We start from the raw sequence: 12,276 nt of genomic DNA, 5'->3' as shown, positions 1-12,276 counted from the left end.
TTATCACCAATTTTGCGTTGTTCTCTTGGTATTTTTAGTTGAAAGCAAAACCTAGGAGGTTCATATGCTAATTTCTTAGACCTTGAAGACTGCCTCTAATCTGAATACATTTTGACCACTAGAGGGCATTATTTCACATGTTTCATATAGATAACATTGAGCTCATGCACATAAAGTGACCTAGGAGTGAGCACTGATTGGCTAAACTGCATGTCTGTCAAAAGAACTGAAATAAGGGGGCAGTCAGCAGAGGCTTAGATACAAGATAATTACAGAGGTAAAACGTGTATTATTATAACTGTGTTGGATATGCAAAACTGGGGAATGGGTAATAAAGGGATTATCTTTCTTTTTAAACAACAAAAATTCTGGTGTTGACTGTCCCTTTAAGCAACTTTCTAATTTACTACTTTTATCAATTTTTCTTTGTCCTCTTGGTATCTTTATTTAAAAAAGCAAGAATGGAAGCTTAGGAGTCGGCCCATTTTGGGCTCAGCACCTGGGTAGCTCTTGCTGATTGGTCTTCATTAAAGGGATAGTCTAGTCAAAATGAAACTTTCATGATTCAGATAGAGAATGCAATTTTAAGCAACTTTCTAATTTACTCCTATTATCAATTTTTCTTCGTTCTCTTGGTATCTTTATTTTAAAAAGCTGCAAAGTAAGCTAAGGAGCCAGCCCATTTTTGGTTCAGTACCTGGGTAGCACTTGCTGATTGGATGTTTACATTGAGACACCAATCAGGAAGCGCTACCCATGTTCTGAACCAAAAATACAAAATAATACAGTATATTGATATTTAATATTGTTTTAAGTAGGGATACCCCGAAATTAGGTCGCAGAAACATTTTTGGTCGTAAATGGCATTATCGTTTTTTGCCTGTTTTTTTTTTTATTGGTAAAATTATTTTGTATTATAGTATTGTTTTAAGATATTTTTTGTCCATTTTAGTATGTTACTTTCAATAAAAGTGTGGTTATTTTATTTTATTGGCTTGCAGGTTTTCAATTTAGATTCATTCATAAAATAGTCTAATTATGAAAAAAAAAAAAAAAAAAAATTTTACAATAATTTGGAAAAAAAATACATTTTCGGTTTCGGTTTTCGGCTAAATGCATCCTGGATTTTCGGATTTGGTTGCGGTCCAGAATTTCCATTTCGGTGCATCACTAGCTAAAATTAAACTTTCATGATTTAGATACAGTTTTTTCCACAGAAAATTGAAGTATCCGTGTTGAGGCAGTGTCATATTTTCTAATATTATATAATTTTCAGCTATCCAAAGCAAAATCTAATTGCAAAATTTAAATTAAATGTGTTTAATAGTAATTTGTACAAAAAAAAAATTAAACATTTTTTAATACAGGCTAATTTTAGCTTAATAATGGCTAAAATGCTGTCTGGGTTGTCAATAAAATCATTTGGGTGGTGCACCCGGTCAAAAGGTCCTGTGGAGAACACTGAGATATAACATGCAATTTTAATCAACTTTCCAATTTGCATGTTATCAAATTTGCATTGTTCTCTTGACATCCTTTCTAAAAAACATACATAGGTTGGCTCAGGAGTAGCAGTGCACTACTGAGAGCTAGCTGATGATCGGTGGCTGCACCTATATGCCTCTTGTAATTGGCTCAGCAGTTGTGTTCAGCTAGCACCATGTACATTTCTCCTCCTGATCCTACTCTTCAACAAAAGATACTAAGAGAACAAAGCAAATCTGATTATGAAAGTATACTGGAAAATTGTATAAATTTGCTTGCTTTGTCTAAATCCTGACTTCACTTTCCCTTTAGGTATGATGCATTTTCTCTTTTTCATTGTATCATGGTCTTGTTCCATGTAGCTGTACATTTTTAATACAAGCAATAGAGGTCAGATGACTGGACTAAAATCTCCCCTGTTTAGACCTAAGGATGCCTTTACTGAATTTACTATGTGCTTATTTTGTCTCTGCCTAATTTAATGATATTTGTTTGACATGTTGTAAAGATAATTATTTGGAAGATAACTGTGTGTTCATTAGCATAGTATAATATAATAAATGACTTACTTTCCGTAATAGATGGAGATGGTAAGCAGGACCACTTGCTGCCTGCCTGTGAAGATGAGAAATGTCTGAACAGTGTGATTTATCTTCTTAAGAATGGATCCAAAGAGGTAAGACAGAAGATGTACTATATGATGTAGACAGAAATAAGATAAACAGGCATATAACAGAACACAGCTTTATATTGTTTCTATCGCATCCCTGCTACAATAAAACTAAATCAAATTTAACCAGCATGCCTGGAGTAGTAGGCTTAAAGGGATATCAAACATAAGATTGAAATATAAAATATTTAGTTTGGTGTAGTAAAAGAAAAAAAAAATTCTTCATAAATAGAAAGAGTCCACAGCTGCATTCATTACTTATGGGAATTCTGAACCTGGCCACCAGGAGGAGGCAAAGACACCCCAGCCAAAGGCTTAAATACTCCTCCCACTTCCCTCATCCCCCAGTCATTCTTTGCCTTTCGTCCCAGGAGTTTGGCAGAGAAATGTCAGACGTTTTCGATAGTCTCTTATGGAGGGTAGTACTCTTCGGCATGGGACTGGAGTTTTAAGTAGTCCTGTCAGTCTCTCAGTGAGAGCATGGGTTAAAGTTAGAGTCTGGAGATTCATAGAGAGTCTTTCTGCGAAACCATCCCGACTCATTTTAACAGCTCCACAAGCAATCGGCGTTGACGAGTTTCGCTGCCTGCTTTCTTATCTCAAGTCCATGACAGAAGCGACACTACTATCTGTCACACTTGAAGGGCCATGTACCTGTTCCACGACGTAAATTCTGGTAAGATTGTTTCATTTTACTTTCATCATGGATGTATTGTTATTACAACTGTTTATCCGAGAGGGGCTACAACCTTTCAGGGATAACCTTAGGGTCTCAGTGAGACTCCTTTTGTATCTTTGAATCAAGGGTTAATATCTCCTTAAGGGGGTTTTTGAACAGGGTTTTTTTAATCATGTTTGTTATGTGATTTTGTCTGCTATTGTGTAGTGATACTTCCGCTCATGGCTATTTTGAAACATAACGGCCTATGTCTAGTGACGCGGCCTTTACGGTCGGGCGCACTTTTTTCATGGACTGCATGGTTTACCATTTCCTCATTCCTGACCGTGTGGCGACTGAGAAATTCTGGTCCGCTAGTGTCTGGTTCTCAGGAGGTAGTGAGTGTCCCAGCCATTGGGGGTAAGTTGCCCTTTAGATTTTTCTTATTGGTCCATTTTTTTACAACACCCAGTTATGGAGGATTCTGATTTTGTGGAGATGGATGTCTCTGATTTAGATTCTACTTCTTGCGAAAAATATGAGTTGGCCCAAGTGATACATGCCCATCAGTTACGTTCCAAATGCCATTTTAGAGTGCTCTGTTCCTCGAGATCGGGGAATCGGGGGCCAAACCATCCGCCTCTGGGGATTTCATTTCCAACGAGGCGAGTTCCCTACCACCAACTCTTACTACGCATGCAGGTAACCCAAATGCTGCTTATCCTTCTATGGAGAGCAGCCTGTCAATCTAGTCGGCCGCGTCTCCGTTGAGATTTGCTGCAAAATGCTCTGTTTCCGATTTTTGCAGGGACCAGAATTTTCCTTCCCGTTGTGGGTTGGAGGTTTGGAGGATTTAGGTCCTTCATGCCGCCGGTTCTTGGTGGTCTTGCCTTTTTACGGTGTGTCCTTTTAGGACTTGTTCCTTTTAGAGGTTCTCTTCTTCTGTTCCCACTGGAGGTTACAACACAGTTCCGCATGGCCATATCTTTGGCGCTGGCGCAACTGCACCTCCCAGGAGTGTGTTTACGTTAACCTTCAGGCGGGTGTCTTCATTTGTCCTGTCGGAGGTATGTTGCACTTTTTGTTTTAGACTGGCATGCCTTTGTTTTCTACTGAGGCACGTTTTGACGTTGCTGAAGGATCCCACTCTTAATATGGGGATTTCTCAGTCTTCCTCTTCGACTGGCTTTCATGATTAGACATAAGAAGATGAGGTGATCTTCTTATAGCCTTTGTTATTTGAGTATCCGTTTCCAGTTCTGAACTTGGAAGATTTGGATTCCTGTTGGGCTGGTCCTGCGGGTGTGTCCGTTCTTCCTGGGCTATAACCTATGGGATGCCTGATCTTTTACTTTAGTTTAAAGCTCATGTTGTTGTAATGTTTCCTTCGGGAACTTTCTTCTCTGGATTTAATACTCGCGATTTTGTGTGGCACTGTTTACTTTTACAAAAGTTTGTTTAAGAGTGTGAGCGTGCTAGTCCTATGTTTGTCTGTTGTCTATCCCTCCATCTTGGGGAAGACTCTACGTGGCCTTAACAGTCCTGGGGCCCTTGGTTTCAGGCTGGTCCTGACTGGGTACAAATCCTTCTGTCTTTGAGACCTAGTTCAGACACGTGGAGCCTTTTAGGCCTGGCTGGTCCGGTGAGGGCGCCTAGTGCTCACAATATGACTTGTGTTGTTTTCCTTGTTTTTATTTTACACGTTTCAGCTAGCATCCTGAAGAGGACTTGATAGTCCATGGTTTACTTAGGGGCATGGTTCATTCCTCATTAGCCTGTCAATCTAGTCGGCCGCGTCTCCGTTGAGATTTGCTGCAAAATGCTCTGTTTCCGATTTTTGCAGGGACCAGAATTTTCCTTCCCGTTGTGGGTTGGAGGTTTGGAGGATTTAGGTCCTTCATGCCGCCGGTTCTTGGTGGTCTTGCCTTTTTACGGTGTGTCCTTTTAGGACTTGCTCCTTTTAGAGGTTCTCTTCTTTCGAGTCAAGACTTCTGGACTTTGTCCGGGTTTCTGACAGCTTTGAGCTAGGTAGTGTGGCCGAGCGGTCTAAGGAGCTGGATAAGGCTCCAGTCTCTTCGGAGGCGTGGGTTCAGATCCCACTGCTGCCAGATTCATCTTTTCATTTTATTAGGAAGTGAGGGCTGTTCAGCTTTTGTCTACTTCCGAGAGTTAGTCGTCTCCATATCGGGGACGATAGGTGGTGTTGTTTCCTTTTTTAAACGTTTGCTTAGGGGATGTTTCTACCAAGGTTCGGGATGCTCTGCATTCTTCTTCCTTGGGTGTGGTCCTCCAAAAAGTTAGTCTGAAAGGATTATGGAGACTAGCCTTTTCCTTCTTTCTCTTTCAGATGACTCTGTTCTCGTTATCATTTCCTTGGTCTTGGACTTCGTGTGAGTTGTCCTTGGGCCTGGAGCTCTAGAGTGATGGCGTGACTTTGTCACAGCCTAGCACCGTGTTTGGGGGCTGTTGACCTCCTGCTAATGGTTTTCTCTTCCCTTTGGACTGGGAATTACGAGTGAGTCCTGTACCCATTCTCCGGGTTAGCCCGGTTATTGTCCCTTGTGAGGCATTCGCTTTAAGGCGATCTGGGTCCCGGGTCCAGGGCCCGCAGGACTAAGTAGCCTAAGGGATTAGTTCCAGCCTAGCAAGCCGGAGGCTTGGAGTTTGAATCCTGCTGTGGTAGTTTCTTAAGAGACTTATGATCCTACGGACTGGTTCGGGATGCCCCAGTTTTTTCAGGGACACTATGTTTGGACATAGGGACTAGCTCATTGAGGGTTCATATCCATCTTCAGGTCCTGGTTTTAAACTTTAAGGCCTGACTTGTCCTTCGGATAGAGTGTGCTCCTTTTCATGGCGGGGTTTCTCTGTGTCTCGATGATTTTTCATTCGATCCGTGTTTTGATCAGTCTAAGGCATCATGTCTTTGGGCATGTGCGCTGTTCTTATCTGTGCTTGCCCTCCTCTTTGTGGGGATAGCTTGTCTTTCTTAAGAGCTGGGGTTCCCTCTCTCTGGAAGGTCATTGTCCTGCCCTGTGTGTATTTTTAGAAAAAGATAGAAGTGTAGCGCTGGACAAATGAAACTCACTGCCTCTCCTGGTTGTCACCTTCCACGTGAGACACCATCCGTTTTAGACACAAAAAAGACAAAAAATAGGAGGGCGCTTAAAGCGGAGTAATATAATAGGCTAGTGTATATGGTGAATATTTCATCGCAAGACAGCTTAAAAAAACTAATTAATAAAAGTATTACAGTTTATTTAAAAAATAAATAAATAATAAATAAATAAAAAACACAATAGTTAAATCTAAGCCGACAATTATATATCTCTATGAAATTTGAATGTAATATATATATATATATATATATATATATATTTATATATATATATATATATATATATATTTATATATGCAATGTATATTCACCAATTGGCTGGAGTGAGAATGTGTTTTCTAAAACGGGATTACAACTGCAAGATCTCTCTAATATAACAAAACATAAATACACAATACTATGTCAAATAGTACATGAGATATATCACTGGTATTTAAAGCTGTAAGAATTCATACAATTGAGGTCACTCTAAATTAGGTATATGTGCTAAAAAAGCATAACAATACGTACAAATATAAAAAACTTAAAAAATGCTAAGCCGATCAAGCTTATATATGAAGCCTAAATTTCAGAAGCCAGGTTAAAAAATAATGCTAAGTAATACAAAAACTTGAATAAGTGTTTAGGGATGTCTCCCAGAGCACCTATTAGCGTTGGAGATTTAAAAACTTATACAGTATATAGTTCCATATACATCAAATACTCAGATATCATTAATCACTTATCCACAGTTCTTTGGATGCTTATGTTTTTCAGTGTCACAGTATGATTCACAATACTGTTCCCAGTAAGAGGTTAAAAATGACCTTTGTCCATTTCTTTGTATGTCACCCTCACGGTACTCACCCTAAAGTTCCTTGGATACTTTGTAAGGGTTTAACTGGGCTGTATAATGAGATCAGCCTCCGAAGAAATTTCAGCGTCCTTCTTCCAAGACGGGTTCCCACATTCTGCTTCTGATGCGCGGTCACGTGTGTGCACGTCAGGTGATAGTCTCACGCTTGGGTTATTTCGTCTCTGGTATTTTCTGCAATATTACCTGCACTTTAGTACATAACGTACGTAGGGAATTTTTCTTCACTCATACTTTTGTGCGTAAGCTGTAGGCTGATAATAGAAAGTCTCTTACGAGTTTGGCCAAACTTTGTAAATAGAACTATGTAAATTGAAGATTTGTGAATTATAAGATAGTAGTACAACTCCAGCTGGATACAAATCGACGCATTTCTCCCGCAACTCGGGCTTTTTCAAGATTCTTAAAAAATTCAGGCATGTGCACGCTACCTACGTATCCCTTCAACAAAGAATAACATGAGAACAAAGCAAATTTGGAGAATAGAAGTAAAAAGGAAACTTTTTAAAAATTGTATTTTCTTTCTGAATAATGAGAGAATTTTTTTAGGTTTAATGTCCTTTTAAGTAAACTTACCAGGTCTTTTCAAAATTGTTAAGGTTTAATTAATTTTGTTCTGACTGACAGCATATTTAATTTTATTCTACTGATGAAGGTTTCTTTGGCTCAAAGGATCCTGTATCGGAGAGTTTGTTAAAATTCTCCTTATTTTTCATTTGAACATTTTTTGTTCTTTGTTAAGGAAATGTTTCTATTTATAGCTTTTAGGAGTCTGGTCCTCCTATTAACTATGTTAATAATCCTTTTCAAATCTGGATTTTAACATTTTTGCTTTTGAGGTTTTTTCCTATTCAATATACTATCTGTATTATATTCTAGAGAATGGTTATTCTGATTCCATCTTGGGACTTTACTACTATTGGTACTTGTTTTCAGGATTCTTTAGAATATGAATATAACCTTAGTAGAGCATATTCATGTACTGTTTATATTTTTAGTTCAGCTTTAGCTGTGGCTGACATTACTGTTCTCTCAACCTTTGTTGAACAGTTAGCATAATCAGTTTCAGATTCTTAAGTATATAACTCTGTTTATTTACTTTAGATGTAGTCATTTAATTATGTTCACTATATTTATTATTATGATTTCAAATATATTTTATTATCTCTATCTTGTTAGGATAATAATTTGTTTGATTTCTATTATCTCCACTATTTCTGGAGGTTTACAGTTTTACAGAGGATTTAATTTACCTAAGAGTTTTGTGATTCCTCAGAAAAGGGTAACGTCTTTTTGGGTTTCTAGATGGATTCTGTGTTCATGTCTTTGTCTTTATCGGACAAAAGTCAATTGTAAGTGTCGTTAGCCTGTCTAACTTACAGTCTAGAAAATTTATTTCAGTGGCGATATGCATGGAAGTTTTAGGTCTCATAACTGCAGCATCGGGCGTGGTTCCCTTTTACTGATTTTTCATCTGAGATCTCTTTTTGCTTTGCATACTGAATCGATGATACAGGGATTGTTTTTAGATATCACAGTGGATATTTTTAAATACTAACACTCTTCTCTCTCTGTTTTGATGTTTAGTCTATCATCATTTTATTCAGGGGGCCTCCTTTTGTTCATCCTTCCTGGACTGTATTCTCAATGGATGCAAATTTTACAGGTTGGGGAGTTATCTGAGGGTCTTTTGACATCACAAGGGGTTTGGAAACTTCAAGAGGCAAGGTTTCCAATCAATATTTTAGAACTCTGTGCTATTTTTACAGAGCTCTTTCAGGCTTGGCCTCTTTTAGGAAAGAACTTTTTCATTTTTTTGCTTTCAGACAGACAATATCACAACTGTGGCATATGTCAATCAACAATAGGGACTCATAGTTCCTTAGCAATTATGAAGTATCTTGAATACGTTCTTAGATGGAATTCGTCTCCTGTCTATTTTCTATGATTTTAGACATTTGGGAGGTGGATTATCTCAGCTGTCAGTCTTCACATCCGGGAGATTTTTGTCTCTATACAGATGTGTTTTCTAAATTTCCCAGGTACCTTTTCAGGTCCAGGGATCCTCAGGTGGAGATGGTGGACATTGACCAGCCCTCTTGTTCTAGGGGCTATTTTTCCATCGGGATCTCAAATTACTAATTTGGGGGTATGGAAATTGATTAGTGTTTAGTCATAGAGTTTTTATCGCTATGTTGCAGGCTTATAAGTCTGTTTCAAGGAACATGTATTATCAGGTTTGGAAAACCTATATTTTATCGTGTTCTTCTCATAAATTCTCTTGGTATTCTTTTAATATTCTTAGGATTTTACAGTTTTTCAGGATGGTTTGCATAAGTTTGTCTGCAAATTTTTTGTAGGGACAAATCGTTGTTCTTTCTGTTTTATTTTCTATAAAGTTTGTTTAAACTTCCTGATATTCACTGTTTTGTTCAGGCTTTGGTTGGTATCAAGCCTGTTCATGTATTCATTTATCCTTTTTGGAGTCTTATTTGGTTTGAAGATTATCTACTTTCTTAGAAAGTGTTGTTTCTTTTGACTATCTCTTCTGCTACAAGAGTTTCTGATTTATCAGCTCTCTCTTGTGTGTCTCCTTATCTATTTTTTTCATCTAGATAAGTTGTTTTGTGGACTTCTTTTTTTCCTAAGGTTGTGAATTTGAACAACATTAGTAGAGAAATTGTTGTTCCTTCTTTGTGTCCTAATCCTAAAGAATTCTTTAAAAGTTCTTTACATCCTTTGGATGTGGTAAGAGCTTTATAATTCTATATTGAGGTTACTAGGATTTCAGAAGACTTCTAGTCTGTCTGCTGTTTTTCTGGTTCCAGAAAAGGTTAGGAAGCCTCTGCCATTTCTTTGGCATCCTGATTAAAGCTTTTGTTTTTCAAGGCTTATTTTGAGGCCTTTTCAGAATGAACCTTAGGTTGATCAAATTTGCAAATCAATATTTTGGTCTTCTTTGCATACTTTTATAGTTTTTACCATTTTGATGTATTTGCTTCTTCTGAAGCAGTCTTTGGTAGAAAAAGTTCTTCAGGCAGCTGTTTCAGTTTGATTCTACTGCTTTTGATTTAAGTGTTTTCAAGGAAAACTTATTTATTGTGTGGATTTAATTTCTCAGTGGAAATATCTGTTGTTATTTGATCCCTCCCTTTCTAGTGACTCTTCTGTGGACTTCCACATCTTGGGTATTTCTATCCCATACGTCACTAGCTCATGGGCTCTTGCCAATTACATAAAAGAAAACATAATTTATGTAAGAACTTACCTGATAAATTAATTTCTCTGGTTTTTGCTCTGTTTAAGGACTCGTTGTGCCCTTTTTAATTTTTTTTTCTGTAGTTCCTTATGCTTGTTTTCTCTGTTTCTTTTCTTCTTTGTGGAAGAATACGGTAGTTTGTTCCCTTTCTCTAGTAAGGGTTGTGTTGTTTGGAGACCGACTGCTGGGACGGTGTCTAGCAAGGCTTGTGGACTATTTGCGGGTCATTGTCTTTGGGCTTTTTTCAAGGGGTTGTTCTCGGCTTAGGACGAAACAGGATTTTGTTGGGATGGGGTTTTTCAGGCCTGGTGCCCTCATAATAGGCCGCCTCTTGTACCAAGCGGTTTGGTAGGAACAAACAGCTCAATTGCCTGTTCTATGGCCCGGTTACCAACTGGGACTAGCTTCTTTTAGCCCAAGTGTGCTTTTCACAGAGTAAAAGTTTCCTTAAGTATATGAGTCTGATTCCACCTAACAAGGTCAGTTCAACCCCCAATTACCAGGAAATTCTCAGAACAAGCTAAATGGCAACCCCAGATGAGCTTTCCAGCCTCCTTTGGGCCTCATCAGTGAGGTGCAGCCATATCCCTTTAAGCACATAGGGCAAGGAGTCCATGTCTGGTTTCCCCTATCACCCTTAGGGATACTTTCCCCAGGATCATAATACAAATACACACAGAAATAGAAGCAGTTCGCCAGGAACGAACCACAGCTCAGTTGCCTTTCCTATGGCCCGGTTACCACCTTTGAGTAACAAGACTACAGAAAAATCTTGTGATTACAACTCTTTACTGTCCTTTTAACAATGCACACATTTCTTATTGCTTCTAAAAGAAGAATGGTAAAAGTATTACAGTCAAAAACAAAAAATCACAGTAAAGCACCAGTTAAGCTTTGTCTTTTTTAACCAGGGAGAAATCTGGTACAAGAGATGAGTTGTGCACAAACAAGCAGTTTCTGTTTATCAACGTAAAAAGCTATAACAATATTTTCTTCATAAATGAAGAGTCCACAGCTGCATTTATTACTTTTGGGAATTTAGAACCTGGCCACCAGGAGGAGGCAAAGACACCCCAGCCAAAGGCTTAAATACTCCTCCCACTTCCCTCATCCCCCAGTCATTCTTTGCCTTTTGTCCCAGGAGGTTGGCAGAGAAGTGTCAGAAGTTTTCGATAGTCTCTTATGGAGGGTAGTACTCTTCGGCATGAACCTGGAGTTTTAAGTAGTCCTGTCAGCCTCTCAGTGAGAGCATGGGTGAAAGTTAGAGTCCGGAGATGCAAGGAGAGTCTTTTTGCAAAACCATCCCGACTCATATTAACAGCTCCACAAGCAATCAGCGTTGACGAGTTTCGCTGCCTGCTTTTTTCTCTCAAGTCCATGGCAGAGGTGACACTACCATCTGTCACACTTGAAGGGCCATGTTCCTGTTCCATGGCGTAGATTCCGGTAAGATCGTTTCATTTTACTTTCTTCATGGATGTATTGTAATTTCAACTGTTTATCCGAGAGGGGCTACAACCGTTCGTGGATAACTTTAACATAGGGTCTCAGTGAGGCTCCTTTTTGTATCTAGGAACCAAGGGTTAATATCTCTTGAGGCGGATTATTGAACAGGGGGGTTTATAATCATGTTTATGTGATTCTGTCTGCTAATGTGTAGTGCTGCTTCGGCTCATGGCTATTTTGGAACATAACGGCCTATGTCTAGTGACGCGGCATTTTCGGTCGGGCACGTTTTTACATGGACTGCACGGTTTACCTTGTGACCCCATTTCCGTTTTCCTGACTGTGTGACAATGGAGAAATCCTGGTCTGCTGATGTCTGGTTCTCTGGAGGTGGCAGTGTCCCAGTTATGGAGGATTCTTGGAGACGGATGTCTCTGATTCAGACTCTACTTCTTGCGAAGAATATGAATTGGCCCGGGTGATACATGCCCATCAGTTATGTTCCAGCAAACATAGAATCTGTAAATAAAGAAACGGTGGAGCGCAAAGGGAGGGGACACAGAACGATGTAAGTGCAGATTACAAAGTTTGCACTTTAATATAAAACAAATAAAAAGATGTACACTTACAAGATATACCTTCAAACATGTGAGGTATGTTTCAGCATAGTATAAATGTCCACAGCGTGAGATAAATCCACAAACTGTCCTTTGCTGTTAGACTCAAAAATCCCTCTTTCCTTGATACACAGGTCATATATGTTCCCCACAAAGAGTGTATGGGGCTG

General features: G+C 38.8%; 1 protein-coding gene across 1 annotated transcript in view; it reads left to right on the top strand.

The window, feature by feature from the left end:
• The window catches only part of ITFG1 (integrin alpha FG-GAP repeat containing 1), a 923,141-nt gene that overhangs the window by 475,059 nt on the left and 435,806 nt on the right, over positions 1-12,276 (top strand). Inside the window, exon 10 of the mRNA XM_053719386.1 lies at positions 2,067-2,161. Coding sequence (XP_053575361.1) covers positions 2,067-2,161 — 95 coding nt within the window. The remainder of the gene's footprint in view (positions 1-2,066; positions 2,162-12,276) is intronic.

The sequence above is a fragment of the Bombina bombina genome, chromosome 1 (genome assembly GCF_027579735.1).
Source record: "Bombina bombina isolate aBomBom1 chromosome 1, aBomBom1.pri, whole genome shotgun sequence".
In the NCBI taxonomy this organism is placed as follows: domain Eukaryota; kingdom Metazoa; phylum Chordata; class Amphibia; order Anura; family Bombinatoridae; genus Bombina; species Bombina bombina.
This window is presented reverse-complemented; position numbering and strand designations above follow the sequence as displayed.